The 16,936-nt window shown below is 36.8% G+C and overlaps 1 protein-coding gene across 1 annotated transcript in view; it reads left to right on the plus strand.

Moving 5' to 3' along the window:
* Window positions 1–14,218, plus strand: part of LOC120579914 (uncharacterized) — a 48,913-nt gene extending 34,695 nt beyond the window's left edge. Inside the window, exons 2-4 of the mRNA XM_039832675.1 lie at window positions 6,638–6,717; window positions 13,199–13,306; window positions 13,514–14,218. Of these exons, the coding sequence (XP_039688609.1) occupies window positions 6,638–6,717; window positions 13,199–13,306; window positions 13,514–14,218 (893 nt within the window). The remainder of the gene's footprint in view (window positions 1–6,637; window positions 6,718–13,198; window positions 13,307–13,513) is intronic.
* Window positions 14,219–16,936: the final 2,718 nt, after the last annotated feature.

The following is a 16,936-nucleotide window of genomic DNA, read 5'->3' on the forward strand; positions in this document are numbered from 1 at the left end:
TATCAGAGTATTCAGCATAAACGGGATATCACATACAAAACATAATCCAAAATCGGTTAAATAACAATTTAACTTTCAACGAATTAACTTAAACAATGCAGCGGAAATTATTTCATAATCCATAAATCGTTTTGGCACGCAGGCCCCATCAAAATATTTCAGAAGTTAGTCATCATTATAAAAATAACATAAATGTTTCACGTAAGAGAATGAAGCATGCAAGAGATATAGCCCCATCCCGTTACGTATCAGAGCGACCTAGACGACACAGTGAAGGCAAGGCCACTCACGACGGAAACTGCACACTAAGCACGATCACCTGCAAGTTACCCATACGAAGGGCAACATTTTCAAGCAGAAGAGGTGAGATTTCATAACAAAATAATGTTAATCAAAGTAATTTGAATCATAATTAACATTAACATCAATAATCAATTCTTAAGTAACTTTGCATATTTGATAAACAATTATCACGTAATCACATCATCATTCATAAACAACTTTGCATATTCAATAAACAAGTATCACGTATTCACATATTCAATCGTCATCAACAACATAGCATTATGGACATGACAATGTGACAATGCTCTTAGACTCCTTATATGCATGTGGTACCAATCGTCATCATAAGTATTAATATACTTTAATCGTGCGGAGGACAAAGCTCCTAATAAATCGTGGTGAGGACTAAGCTCAATGAAATGCTAATGCATGGACTCTTATGAACAAATCACCGTAATCAACATATCAACATGCATCCAATAATTTGGAGCTAAACGTCATCATTTCATCATATATAGACATTATGCACTTAGTTAAATAACAGCAGCAGCATAGCCAAGTCACATAGCAGAATGATATCATTATATCAATAGCGAATCAATTGCATCATAATTAAACTTACATATCTTACATAATTGTACAATACTTTAATCATGCTCAATTAATATCAACATATCTTAAACAGCTTTACAGACTGCATTAAACGTCATCATTAGGTCTCATTACCATAAGGGGGTTCACTCTTGATCCGAACGTGCGACACAGATCGCACAAACACTCATAACACTCCAACCTGGAAGTGCTCGCGAGGCGAGGGTGCTTACTCGCCATGGAGAGTACCAAACAACTCCCAAACTAAAGTTGTTCTGAGTCCAATCCTGTCCTACATTCATCCCAAATCACTACTAGGTATGTTCAGGCACTCATAGGCACTCAAGGTCCAACTAACAAGTCGAAAACACAAAATCTAACATGCTCTTTGCCTTAGCTCGCTATGGCGAGTAAGGTTGCTCGTTATCGCGAGCTATGCTACACAACTCGCGAGGCGAGGAAAAAGGGGTCGTGAGGCGAGCGATGAATGTCGCTACGGCCAGACTTCCTAATTTCACAAAAACTCGACGATTCACATGGTTCTATGCCTGATATTGATTCCAAAGTTTGTCCTAAACATTATCTAAGGTCCAGGAACACTTTCTACAACAATTTAATCAATTCCTACTGTTTAATCATCAATTTTAGGTATTTGACCTAGTTTTCGTTTTCTCCAATTCAACCCTAATTCGTGCCAACTAATCATCAGTATTAGTCTCACCCTTACCTTAATTTGCAGAAATCGCAGCTCTCCCTCTTGGTTTCTCTTCTCTTGGCTTTTCTCCCTTTTTCTCCAAAAACGTACGTACAACAATGTTTTTCTAAAGCTAGGTCTAACCCTTTTATATCTCCTCTTAATTACTTATCTTATCTCACTTTCTCCCCCAAAACTATCTAAAATATCAAAACAGCCCTCAACTAAATATTTTATATTATTTTCAAATCTTTATTTTATTTAACAATAAAATAAATCCCTTAATCTTATCAAATCTTCCAAAACTCATAACTTATCACAATATCAACTAAACCATCAATATAAACGTAAATCATTCAAATCATACCATAATCATGCATATATTATATAAATATAATATAATCGCCTAAACTCGATTTAAATAAACAATTAACGAAAGTGGGCGTTACAGCAGCCAACTCCAAATCATGTGTAGGATAATTCTTTTCATGAATCCTCAACTGCCTAGAAGCATAAGCTACCACTTTTCCATCTCGCATCAAAACACCACCTAAGCCCAACTTGGACGCATCATAATAAACAACAAAAGGTTCTTCCAACTTCGGTAAAATCAAAATAGGAGCAGTCGTCAACCTTCGCTTCAATTCATTGAAACTACTCTCACACTGAGCATCCCACACAAAAGACTTACCCTTACAGGTCAACTGAGTCAACGGAAGTGCTAACTTCGAAAATCCTTCTATGAACCTGCGGTAATAACCAGCCAAACCCAAGAAACTTCTAATCTCGGTCACTGACTTCAGAGTCTCCCATTGTAATACTGCATCAACTTTTGATGGATCAACTGCAATACCACTACCAGAAATAATGTGGCCAAGAAAACTTACTTCACTTAACCAGAACTCACATTTTGACAACTTGACATACAACTTCTTCTCTTTCAATACTTGTAATACAATCTTCAGATGTTCTGCATGCTCTTCTTCAGTCTTCAAATAAATCAAGATGTCATCAATAAACACAACCACAAATTTATCCAGATAGGCATGGAAAATTCGGTTCATATATTCCATAAACACACCAGGCGCATTAGTAACACCGAAAGGCATCACTTTATATTCATAGTGTCCATATCGTGTCTTAAAGGCCGTCTTCTGCATATCCTCATCCTTCACCTTAATCTGATGGTAACCCGACCTCAAATCAATTTTGCTGAATACACAAGCACCCACTAACTGATCCATTAAATCATCGATCCTCGGAAGTGGATACCTATTCTTTATCGTCACTTTATTCAGCTGACGGTAATCTATACATAACCTCGTGCTACCATCCTTCTTCTTAACCAGCAATATCGGCACTCCCCACGGTGAAACACTCGATCTTACAAATTTCTTATCAAGCAAGTCCTCTAACTGTTTCTTCAACTCAGCTAACTCGGACGCCGACAAACGATAAGGTGCCATCGACACCGGCTTCGTTCCTGGAACAAGGTCAATTGATAATTCAACTTCCCTCTCTGGTGGCACATCTGGAATCTCATCAGGAAAAACTTCCGAAAATTCATTCACAACCGGCAAACTATCAATCACAGCTTGATTCTCCAACGACAAATATGCCATCAAAGAAAATATTAGAATTCCATCACGCTCCAACTGCTTCAACTGTTTAGTAGTTAGGAACTCAGCTCCACTCTCTTCTTCAGCAGAAGAAAAGTACACCGTCTTACTAAAACAATTAATATGAACATGGTTATACTCCAACCAGTTCATACCAAGTACACAACAAATAACAACTCAAGACTACAAAAGACAACTTAAAGTTGACACTCTATCCTATGTGGCTCAACACAACTCTACTACTTGGCCGGACGGACCAACCTGCTCTGATACCAATTGTAACACCCCGTTATCCCAAAGAAATTAAATATTAAATAATACATCAGAGTATATCCCAAACGGGCATGTCACACTACTTTTTAAAATTTCTTAAATAGAATATAAAACTATTTAATGAACAACAAACTTTAATAGTTTCACCAAAACTTTGCAGCGGAATACTTTCATTAAAAACAACAACAAACATCAACTGTTTAATTCTCCATAAAATCCTGGCATGAAAGCCTCATCAAAGTAATTCAAACAATAACAAGGGCTACATCAGCATGTTCCAAAAATTGATACATAGGAATGAAAATAAACAAGTAAATTGTAACGCCCACTTTCGTTTAATCGTTATTTAATCGAGTTTAGGTGATTATATTATATTTATATAATATATGTATGATTTTGATATGTTTTGATAAATTGTGGTGATTTTGATGATTTGATCGATGACGTGTTAAGTTATGAGTATTGAAGGATTTGATTATGATATGAGATTTATTTTATTGTTAAATAAAATAAAGATTTGAAAAATATTTAGTTGAGGGCTGTTTTGATATTTTAGATAGTTTTGGGGGAGAAAGTGAGATAAGATAAGTTATTAGAAAGAGGTATAAATAGGAGAAGACCTAATATTTTAGAAACTCATTGTACGTGAAAACTTTTGGAAAAGGGAGAAAAAGCTTAGAAGGGAGAAGAGCATAGAAAGAGCTGCGATTTCTTCATAACCAGGTAAGGGTGAGACTAATAATTCAATAATGTTAATTACTGTAATTCTGATGATTAGTTGACAAAGTTAGGATTGATTTAGAGAAGTTTTGGAATTAGGTCAAAACCCTAAAAATTGATGATCAAACGGTAAAACTTGTTTAGATTGATGTAGAAACCGTCCTTTAACCTTAGAATATGTTTAGGATGAATTCTGGAATCAAAATTAGGCTTTGAACCCTGTTAGTTGTTGGATTTTTGAGAAAAACCCTAGTCTGCCCGTGCTTCTGTTCATCGCTCGCCACGGCGAGTGATGATCCTCGCCTCGCGAGTGATGAACTTCATCGCTCGCCACGCGAGCCCCTTTCCTTCGCCTCGCGAGTTGTTTGGTCCAACTCGCCATGGCGAGCAACCCTTTCTCGCCTCGCGAGCTCAGGCAGAGAGCATGTCATGTTTCGTGTTTCGACCTTTTTAGTTGAACCTTGTAGACCTTTGAGTACCTGAACATGCCTAGTATTGATTAGGAATGAATGTAGGATCAGAGGGAACCCAGAACAAGCTTAGTTTGGAAGTTGAGTGGTGCTCGCCATGGCGAGTAAGAACTCTCGCCTCGCGAGTACAACCAGATTGTAGTTTCCTGAGTGTCTGTGCGATCTGTGTCGCACTTGTTGATCAAGAGTGAACCCCTAACTGGTAATGAGACCTAGTGATGACGTTTAATGCAGCCTGTAGAGTTGTTTAGGTTATATTGATATTAATTGAATATGAGTTAATGTATTGTATATTCATGCAAGATATGAAGGTTTGATAATAATGCAATTTATGTGCTATTGATATAATAATATCATCTTGATATGTGACTTGTTTATGCTGCTTCCGTTGTTTAACTAAGTGCATAAGTATATGATAAAGTTTAGCTCCAAATTATTGGATGCATGTTGATTACGTTGATTACGTGTTTTGTTGTTAAGAGTCCATGCATAGCATATCATTGAGCTTAGTCCTCACCACGAAAATTAGGAGCTTTGTCCTCCGCACGTTTTATAGGAGCTTTGTCCTCCGCACGATTAAAGTATATTAATACTTATGATGACGATTGGTACCACATGCATATACGGAGTCTAGGAGCATTGTCACATTGTCATGATTAAGATGCCTTGTTGATAATGAATGAATATGTGATTACGTGATAAGTGTTTATTGATTATGTTACGTTGTTCATAATGAATTGGATATATGATTGCGTGATAACTGTTTAGCATTTATGCAAAGTTAATAATGGAATGATTATGATGTAAATTATGATTCGCAATTACATTGATTAATGTTATTTTATTATGAAATCTCACCCCTTCTGCTTGAAAATGTTGCCCTTCGTATGGGTAACTTGCAGGTGATCGTGCTTAGTGTGCAGTTGCCGTCGTGAGTGGCCTTGCCTTCACTGTGTCGTCTAGGTCGCTCTGATACGTAACGGGATGGGGTTTAATGCTATAACATGCTTCATTCTTTTACGTGAACTGCCATGATAATTTATGCTTTGATAAACTCTCTTGAGATACTTGTTGGGCCTGCGTGCCAAAACGTTTATGATTTATGTTTATGATTTTCCGCTGCTATGTTAAAGATATTTGTGAAGGTTAAATTATCATTTAACTATTTTTGGATTACGTTTCCATGTGATATCCCGTTTATGGTTTTTACTCTGATAATTGTTTATGAAATTTGTATATTGGGAAAACGGGGTGTTACATAAATCCCATCCTGTACGTATCCGAGCCCTAGACACTTGAGCCACCACCTACTACTCAGGATCACCTGCAAGTTAGCCATAGGAAGGGCAATATTTTCAAGCAGAAGGGGTGAGATTCACAACAATAATAATAGATATAAAATTCATCAATTGAATCTAACACCCTAACATATCAATAGTTAATCAATATACATATATATTCATAATCAACAACATCAACAATAATGATAATTACAACCAACAACAACGACTCATGCAACTACTCGACAACACCGCTAAGACTCCTCGACAATGCGACAATACGACAATACATGTGGTACCAATTTACAGGGCAGAAGCCCTCACCGAATATTGAATGGTTAAGGCATTCATCAGGGCCTAAGCCCTCACCAATTTGAACAATTAAAGTGTTCCAGGACATGAGTCCTCCCGCTTTGAACGACAAGGCGTTCCAGGGCAAGAGCCCTCCCGCTTTTTATACTTATGCAATGGACTCCACTTGTGTATATCTACATACAACTTAACAATGCATTTATATATATATATATATATATATCTTACAACTCCACAAATCAACAACATGTATGATTTAATTAATGTAACATACATCACAGTTATCAACAGATCATCATAAACAATCCAACAATCCAGAAAGATACACAATTAATCATAATTATGCTCTTACATTTAATTTCTCCCATTTCTATTCAATTATATAACAATCAGCTTCTGAACTGGGCAACTCGCCTCATGAGTTCAAGGAATGGGTTGCTCGCCGTGGCGAACTCAAGGCAAATGAGAAAAAGGTGCTCTCGGGAGTTTTGACATTTTTCACACTAAAACTATATTTTTAAGCTCCCTATTCATCTTTTTAATCTAAAAATTGTCCCAGTCCTCTCTAAAAATATTCAGGCACTCAAAACTATCCAACTTATACCTTATAACAACAATTTGAAAAATCAAATTTTCTCACAGGTACTCGCCATGGCGAGTTGTCTTGCTCGCGAGACGAGCTATGAACATTGCTCACTCGCGAGGCGGAAAAGTCTACTCGCCTAGGCGAGCGATGAATGTCAACACGGGCAGAATGCAGGTTTTTCCCCAAAATCCCAATTTTCTCAATTTCACTCCCCAAATCAGTTTACAGATATGAAACTAAATGTTGTATGCATTCAGAACCTATTTCTAACATCAAAACAGCAATCTCTACACTCAATTCACTCAAAAACCCAATAATCCAACATAAACCCAAAATTCCCAATTTCTACCAATAACCTGTTAAATCAAAATCAGAATTCAATATCTATTCTACTGAAGCAAACCTCACCCTTACCTAAATTCAGAAGGACAAATGCAAAGAAATTGGATTCTCTTGGCTCTACTTGGCTCTTCTCACTTTTCTCCCAAAACTTGTCTGTTTGCACGTAAAAGCAGTTCTGACTATTTCTTTCCTAACTCCCCAATACATAACTCCCCTTTATTTCATTTACTCCCCCTTAATTCTAATTAATATTAAAAGAAATCATATAATAAAATATAACACACCACATAATCAACGAATATTATTTAAAATCATATAAAAGACTCTAAATAAATCAATAATAAATAAAACAACGACTAGGGTGTTACAGTCACCTCCCGTTGATAGAGTTCACGTACAATAACAGTTATCATTCTAGTATTGGAATGGCACCATTTGAGGCTTTGTATGGAAGAAGGTGCAGAACTCCGTTGTGTTGGTTCGAGTCAGGTGAGAGTGTGGTTTTGGGACCAGAAATTGTTCAACAAACTACTGAGAAGGTTAAGATGATTCAAGAAAAGATGAAAGTGTCGCAGAGTCGACAGAAGAGCTATCATGATAAGCGTAGGAAAGACCTTGAGTTTCAAGAAGGAGATCACGTATTTTTTAGAGTCACTCCTGTAACTATTGTTGGACGAGCATTGAAGTCAAAGAAGTTGACTCCGAGGTTTATTGGTCCGTATCAAATATCGGAAAGAATTGGAACGGTGGCGCATCAAGTGGGTTTACCACCGCATCTTTCGAATTTGCACGATGTGTTTCATGTGTCGCAACTTCGGAAGTATATTCCGGATCCATCTCATGTGATCCAAAGAGATGATGTGCAAGTTAGAGATAACCTTACGGTTGAGACCTTACCAGTTAGAATTGAAGGTCGTGAAGTGAAGCAGTTGAGAGGCAAAGAGATACCTCTTGTGAAAGTCGTTTGGGAAGGAGCGGCTGGTAAAAGCTTAATGTGGGAGCTAGAGAGTAAGATGCTGAAGTCTTATCCAGAGTTGTTTGCACGAGGTAAATTTTCGAGGACAAAAATCCTATAAGTTGGGGAGAGTTGTAACACTCTCTTTGATTATTTGATTTTTTTTATAGAGTTTAGAGTCTATTTAGATGATTTATGTGATTTAAATGATTATGTGATGTGTTTTGATTGGCTTATTTTATTATTTAATAGAATAAGATTTGAAAATAAAATAAATATTGAGATGAGGGGTTGTTTTTAGAATTTAGAGAGTTTTGTGGGAAAAGAGGAAATAAGATAAAATAGATGAGAAGAGATAAATAGGAGAAAATAGGTTAGAATTTATTTTCACGTACAACCAGTTTTGTAGAAAAGGGAGAACAAGAGGAGAGAAGAACCAAGAGAGGCTGCTGATCGATTTTGTTAAGGTAAGGGTGGGACTAACATTCAATCTTCTTAAGCCTATGATTCTGATGATTAGATTTAACATGTTGTAGGGTTAGTTTTTGAGAATTGGAAATTAGGGTTAAGAGTGATAATTGAGGATTAGATGATGGAAACTTGTAGAATTGATGTAGAAAGTGTGTACAGACCTTAGATAATCCATAGGGTGATGTTTAGAATCAATTTTAAGCTTTGAACCATGTGATTAGGTGGACTTTTGTAAAAATCTGCATTCTGCCCGAGCTGACATTCACCGCTCGCCCTGGCGAATGATGATCCTCGCCTCGCGAGTGATGAACTTCATCGCTCGCCTCGAGAGCCATTTCCTTCGCCTCACGAGTTGCAGCTTGCAGCTCGCCAAAGCGAGCAGACCACTCGCCATAGCGAGTTGACCAGTGAGGAAACCTGATTTTGCGATTTAACTCCTTTAGTCGAGCTTTAGATGATTTTGGGTGCCTGAACATGTATAATAATGATTAGGCAAGTCTTTAGATTGAAATTGAACATGGGGAAGTTAAAAATGGGATTTTTGGGTGAAAAATGTCAAGTTTCCGAGAGCACCCATTTTCAGTTCGCCAAGGCGAGTAGCCCTTTTTGCTAAACTCGCCATAGCGAGTAGAATGGTTCGCCTCGCGAGCTGCACAGTGACATACAACCTTGTTTAGGATTCTTGCGATCTTTGTCGCACGAAGAGTTATGAATTGGTCCTTGGGGTAGAAACGAAGTTGTTTATAATATTAATGTTATTCAGAGAGTCTGAAATTAAGATGATTAATGTTGTTAGTAATGTGATATAGTTATATATGCATTATGTGGAATATGTATGATGTTGAAGTTGTTATTGTTTATTCATTGACGTTGATATGTTGTGAGCTGTTTATGTGTTGCTTCTGTTGTTGTTGAATATTAATTAAGTTGCAAGTGTTGGTCTAAGTTACAAAGTTGTAAAATGTTGTTCCAAAGTATTGGAGTCATATAAGTTGTTGATGTTGTCCAAGTTGTAAGTTGTTAATTCCATGCATACTCATTGAGTTGAGGGCTTGATGCCCTATGAGCCTTTGCTCCTTACGTTTAGGGCTTGATGCCCTGTGAGCTTTTGCTCTTATGTTGAGGGCTTGATGCCATATGAGTGTACTTATGCTCTTTATGATGAGGGTTTGATGCCCTGGTTGGTACCACATGCATGATTAAGAAGATGTAGTTGCATAGTCGAGTTGAAGTCTTAGATGTTGCATTGTCGTTATTGATAAGTTGTCGTTGTTATACCCTAATTTTGGACCTAAAAAATACTCGTTCAAATTTCTTTTCTACCACTGATAATTGTCAATTTACTGTCGTGTTACTTTGAATCTTCACTTTATTTTCATCTGCATATCTTATTGTCTCTGTCTCAAGATATTTTCAAATCATGATTTTGCCTGTGTTTTTCTTGCATAAGATCATCCAAAGTGTCTCTCTTGCATTACAAGTCATTTGAAAACTCTCTGAATCATTGCATTGCTTTTCTTGCATGTTATTTCAAAAAATCATACAAAAAGGGTATTTTGGTCATTTCCTGTAGTAAAAACCATTTTAGTCTCTGTGTTTGTCTCTGAGTCTTTTAGATTTGTTTTACAAATCATTGTTGACTCTTTGTTTAAAAACCATTTCAAAATTGTTTTCTGAGTCAGTTTAGTCCCTAGGGGCATTTTGATCTTTTCCTGTCAAAATTTCGACAGAGAGGTATTTTAAAATACCTCATTGTGGTAATTGATTCGTTTTAGTCCTTTTGTTGGTTTTATTTTAGGTTTCACTTTACTTTTTTTCCAATGTACCAGTTTTAATTCAATTTTATTTTTAATTGCATTCTGGTCCCTCTAGCAAGTTTCCAGAATTGCACTTTAGTCCAAAACTTTTTAAATTTGCATTTTAGTCCATTATTATTAATTGCAGTTTAGTCCTCAATTTTACATTTTTGCAGAAAGGTCCCTAGGTCACAAGAAGTCCAAGGCCGAGCCATACAAGTCCAGGTGTCACCATTTCATTGGATCTCAAATACAAGTGGCAGCTTATAAATAGTGCACAGTGTCAGAAATTCACAGAGACCCATTCAATCAGTGCCAACTCACAAACACGTGAAAGATTCTCTCTCTTGGCAGTTAGGATCAAAACAGAAAAATCACCAAGAACAATACAAAAACCCTAATTTCCAGAACCAAAATTTCATCAGAAATTGCATCAATTCTCAGAGATTCATGGATGAATCTTCATCATTGAATTGAAATCCCTGCAATTCAAGGCGCGGAGAAGATGAAGATTCCGGCGAACCTATGAAGGTTCCGGCCAGATCTTCATCTTCTCCGGCCGTTCATTCATGAGTCCGGCGGAGAAGTTAGAGAGAGATGAGAGAAGTGAGAACTTAGAGAGAGAAAGAGCAGTAGCAAATGATTTAAACAGGCGATTCCTCCCTTTTATAGGCCAGTGAACCGGACCGGTCCAAGACCGGTCCAATTCCCTTCAATCCTGGCCGTTGGATCTAAGTTTTGATCCCCTGGATCGATCCTGTGGTTCCTGTGCGTCCGGACCCCTTAGGTTTGGGCTTGGGCCTGTTCCCTTTGGTTTAGCTGCGTTTTTACTGTTTTCTTGCTATTCACACCATGTTTTCTTGCTGTTTGAACCACTGTTCGTTCTAATTTTCTCGTAAAAATTCCTAAAAAATTTCTATGTGTTTCTTGATACATTTTTGATTTTTTTTTGTGATATTTTACATGTTATAAAATTGATAAAAATATATGTGTTGCTTTCTTGATTATTCTCTTTTCTTTAATTGACTTTCATGCAATTTCTCGTTTTTTCTGTTCGTGATATCTTGATCTATGGTATGAATGTCCGATGTGCAATTTCATGATGAGAATGCCACTGTTTGTGTGTGTGTTTCGCTGTTTTCAACATGATTTGTTAATTTCTTGCCTTGCAAGTATTGCATTTCTCTTTGTATTGTGGTTATTGTCGTCATTTTTACCGTTTACCCTATATTCCTTTGTTTGCTCTCTTTGCCATATTTTTATGCCTTATTTTACTAACCATTTTTTATTCTATGTCTCATCCATTTTATAGCATTTCATCATTTCATTCCTATTCATTTTATGTTAAGTGGACATGTAATAATTCTACGTAGTTTAATTTCCTTTTAATTTCTTGCAAGACCATAGCATGTAAATTAGGGAAAAGTGTAAAGGACAATGGACTCTCTATAATGATGTACACCGACACAAGCACCGACACGCACACACGTTGTATGTTTACCGCTTAGATGCATGCTTAGGAAACGCAATACTTAGAAAAATATCATTTTTTCCCAAAAATAACTCCATAACTCAAATTTTTTCTCTAATAAACCTTGGAGTCAACACTCCATTGTATTTTCCCTTTATTTTCTTAATCAAAACTTCAATGAATCTTAATTTCTACTTAGACACTCTTTCTTTAATAATCGAACCAACCATTCACTATTGTCTTGTCTCATGCCTTTACGGCCTCCTTATATTCTTCAAAACCATTTTCAAAACTTAAAATCAATCAAACACACAAAAACCATTTTTTGAGAGAGAACTACATGGAATTTTGATCCCTTAAAAGGGTATGTAGGCAAGAGGTCAAAACCTCTCCAAGTCCAATAAAATGAAATCTCATACACTTTCTTTCCAAATCCTTAACCTAAATAAACTCTCTTTTTCAATAAATAAGCATAAAAGTAAAGCGTAGACATAAAGCTAGGAAAGCGGTTCCTATAGAATACTATAGTCGTTACGGGTGCTTAACACCTTCCCGTAACGAAAACGACCCCCAAACTTAGAGTTTCTAAGGGTTTTCTCAATTTTACCCTTCCCAAGAAAAAATAGAGAATATCAAAGATTGAAAGGTTCAAGCCTAATTAATGACTTGATACCCCAAAATCGTGATAACAGTCGTCTATCCATCAATTGTTAATGAGGTATTATATGAAGATTATTATGATCAATTGATGATGTATATGTTGTTAAATGCATTTGATGAGTTATATGTTGATTATTATTGTTTGTGAAATCTCACCCCTTCTGCTTGGAAATGTTGCCTCTACGTGGGTAATTTGCAGGTAACCAAGAATAGTTGTGGTCGTGAGTGGATTCTCTCACGTGTGTCTTAGGTGCTCTGATACATAACGGGATGGGAATTTTGTTGTTGCTTTCTGTTCCTTACGTATTATTTTATGAAGTTTTATGAACATGTTGTTGGAATAATTTTATGAGATTTTACATTGAGGCCTTTGTGCCAAGGTTGTTTTAAACGTTGAAATGATTTCCGCTGCGAAGTAATAAATGATATGATGTTTAATTTGGACAATAAATAGTGAATTTATTCCGTTTATGATTTTGTGAAAAGAAGTGTGACATTCCCTGTATGTTGAATTACTCTGATTTTTATGTGAAAATTTCAAGTTGGGAAAACGGGGTGTTACAATTGGTATCAGAGCAGGTTGGTCCGTCCGGCCAAGTAGTTGAGTCGAGTGGTGTTGAGTAACAGTTGTAATACTGTCTTTATGTTATCCTGATTGTTGATTGTTGTGTAGAGAACTAAAATGGCTAGAAGAAATGACGCTGCGATTGTTGCTGCATTGGAAGTTGTGGCTCAAGCTGTGGGGCAACAGCCTAATGCTAATGTTGGTGCTAATGCTGAAGTTAGGATGTTGGAAACTTTTCTGAGGAATCATCCACCTACTTTCAAAGGAAGGTATGATCCAGATGGAGCTCAGACGTGGCTCAAAGAGGTTGAGAGGATTTTCCGGGTTATGCCATACAATGAGGTTCAGAAGGTGCGCTTTGGTACACACATGCTAGCTGAGGAAGCTGATGATTGGTGGGTGAGTATTTTACCTATCCTATAGCACGGAGGTGGAGTTGTTACTTGGGCTGTGTTTAGAAGAGAGTTCTTAGACAGATACTTTCTGGAAGATGTTCGCGGGAAGAAAGAGATCGAGTTTCTTGAGCTGAAGCAGGGTGATAAGTCAGTGACTGAGTATGCTGCAAAGTTTGTAGAGCTAGCTAAGTTTTATCCACACTACACTGCTGAGACTACTGGGTTCTCCAAGTGCATCAAGTTTGAGAATGGTTTGCGTGCTGAGATCAAGCTGGCCATTGGGTATCATAAGATTCGTAACTTTTCTGAACTGGTGAGCAGCTGTAGAATCTATGAGGAAGATACTAAAGCTCATTACAAGGCCGTGAATGAAAGGAGACCTAGGAGTCAGCAAAATTGCCCTAAGCCTTACAGTGCTCCTGCTGATAAGGGTAAACAAAGATTGAATGATGGGAGAAGGCCTAGAAAGAAAGATACTACTGCTGAAGTTGTTTGCTATAGTTGTGGTGAAAAAGGCCATAAGAGTAATGCTTGTACTGGAGATGTGAAACGGTGTTTCCGTTGTGGTAAGAAAGGGCATACTATTACAGAATGTAAACATGATGATGTTGTGTGTTTTAACTGCAATGAAGAGGGTCATATTGGTTCGCAATGCAAGAAGCCTAAGAAGGCGCAGGCTACATGGAGAGTTTTTGCTTTGACTGGTACCATACAGAGAATGAGGATCGATTGATTAGAAGTACATGTTATTTTGACAGTACTCCTTTAGTTGCTATTATTGATACTGGTGCTACGGATTGTTTTATTGCTCTTGATTGTGCTTCTAAATTGGGTCTTACTATGTCAAATATGAATGGAGAAATGGTTGTCGAAACTCCAGCTAAGGGTTCGGTGACTACTTCTCTAGTGTGTCTAAGATGTCCTTTATCTATGTTTGGTAGAGATTTTTAGATTGATTTGGTTTGTTTGCCTTAGAGTGGAATGGATGTAATTCTTGGTATGAATTGGTAGGAGTATACTTTTCTTCTGTCGAAGAAGAGAGTGGAGCAGAGTTCTTGTCTACTAAGCAGCTGAAACAGTTAGAGCATGATGGAATTTTGATATTTTCTTTGGTGGCGTCCTTGTCTGTTGAGAATCAAGCAGTAATTGATAAGTTACAGGTTGTGTGCGACTTCCCAGAAGTTTTTCCTGATAAAATTCCTGATGTGCCCCTAGAAAGAGAAGTTGAATTTTCGATTGATCTTGTTCCGGGTACGAAGCATGTGTCTATGACGCATTACCGTATGTCGGCTTCTGAGTTGGCTGAGTTGAAGAAATAGTTAGAAGATTTACTTGATAAGAAGTTTGTAAGACCAAGTGTTTCACCTTGGGTAGCGCCGGTATTGCTAGTTAAGAAGAAAGATGGTAGTATGAGGTTGTGTATTGATTATCGACAGTTTAAAAGCCACCGCTTCATTCGCGGAGCCCCGCTACGACCTCTTCTCTTTTCCCTCCTCTTAACCCTTACATCCATCACCATTACTCTATGTTGGGTAGTTAAGCTCTCTCCAGTTATGACGATAGTTAAGCTCTTTTCCTAATGAGAAAGAAATCGATCTGAGAACATGAAGTCCCACTCTTGTAAGTGATGAGATGCTCCTCTCTTTTCCTAAAATACGTATTAACGATAGTAAGATCAAAAGCCGATGAAAAAGTTAAGATGGAATTACCCTCCGCATTTAACTCCCCGAGACCATACCCCCATGCATGCCCTCGAAACCTCTCGAAACACTCCCTACATGCCCATTTAAATCTCATCCTAGAAAAATATTTTCTCCCAATGGGATATCCTGAATTAAGCCTTCTAGCTCCTCCCAAAACTTTACTTTAAGGTGTTCTTCTAACCCTACCTGAGGTGCATAAGCGCTAATTACATTTAAGGTGTCTTGTTCCACTACAAACTTTAGGGCTATAATCTGATCTCCTATCCTTTTAACATCCATAATATCTTTCTTCCAAAGCTAAAATCCTGAACTATCTAATTCTTTCGCATTTTTCTCCACCCACTTAGTCTCTTGTAGGCACATAAAATTGATGCTCCTCCTAGTCATAGTGTCTACTACTTCCATAGATTTTCCCATAAGAGTACCTGTGTTCCATGTTCCAAAACAAATCATACTCTCATGAACTAGATTCTTTACCCTCACCCGTTCACGAAGATGTGGGAACCCTTGCTTATTTTTCACTATATCCAGGCGGCGATGCAGCGGCCCTTGCTCATTTGACACTGTACTCGAGCTATACAGCGCATTTCCTCTGGGAAACGACCTAGCATTCACACTATTTCGTATTTGGTCCATGTCATAGAGATTTGACAAAGTTTTACGTTGGCTGTCGAGGCCTAACACAATCCTCTCCTTTAAAGTAAACTCATTCTTCATTCAAAAACAAGTGAAAACTCAGTTTAGATTCTATAATATGAAAATCCGACGAAATATTTTTGTAAAAAACAAAGGGTTAAATATATTTTTTGTCCCTATAAATATGCCAACTTTTTGTTTTAGTCCCTTTAAAATTTTCCTTCAACTTTTAGTCCTTTAAAAAATTTCCATCGTCACTTTTGATCCCTCCTTTAAAGTAAACTCATATATAGAATTCATATTTTTGAATAAAAAATTTCAGAAAAATTCAAAATATTATAGAATCTCTCCCATAAAAATTTAGAATTTTTAACAAAACAGGAATTTAATATGAACTTTTATATTTTTGACGATTAAAAATTCATATTTAAATTATGCTTGGTTAAAAAAAAATTAATTTTGTTGGGAAAGTATTTTACTGCACAATTTTATTAAAAAAATACTAAAATTAAATTTAAAATAGGGATCAAAAGTAGTAATTGAAAATTTTATAAGGACTAAAAATTGAAGAAAAATTTTAGATGGACTAAAACAAAAAGTTTGTATATTTATAGAGATCAAAAATATATTTAACCCAAAATCAAATAGAGAGAGTGAAAAGACAATAAATTGGAAAAATTAATAGGTAATGATTTTCACGTTTTGGCCCAAATTGTTGCAGAAAACAAATCTAATTAATGCTTGTCTGCAGATTCAAGGTTTTGAGAAAGCAACCTTTTGTTTCTTCCATAAGAAAACCTTGCCCATTTGCCCCTCATTTTTTAAATTCAAATTTTGGATGCCTCAAACCTCTTTCTACCTCCTCAAACCTCTTTCTACCTCCTCGCTCCCAGTAGATAGTGGATTTACAGTTAAAAATACTAGGCTTAATTGCACTTTTTCCCCTTATCTTTTGCTAATTGTGCGATTTTGCATCCCCTCTTTTTTTGAGCGATTTTGCACCCCATCTTTTGTCAATTGTGTTTTCTTCAAAATCATCATTAAAAGAGAGGAAAGGGGGCTAAAGATAGGGTGCAAAATCGCTCAAAAAAAAGAAGAGAAGATGCAAAATT

This window comes from Medicago truncatula, chromosome 4 (genome assembly GCF_003473485.1).
Source record: "Medicago truncatula cultivar Jemalong A17 chromosome 4, MtrunA17r5.0-ANR, whole genome shotgun sequence".
NCBI classification, from domain to species: domain Eukaryota; kingdom Viridiplantae; phylum Streptophyta; class Magnoliopsida; order Fabales; family Fabaceae; genus Medicago; species Medicago truncatula.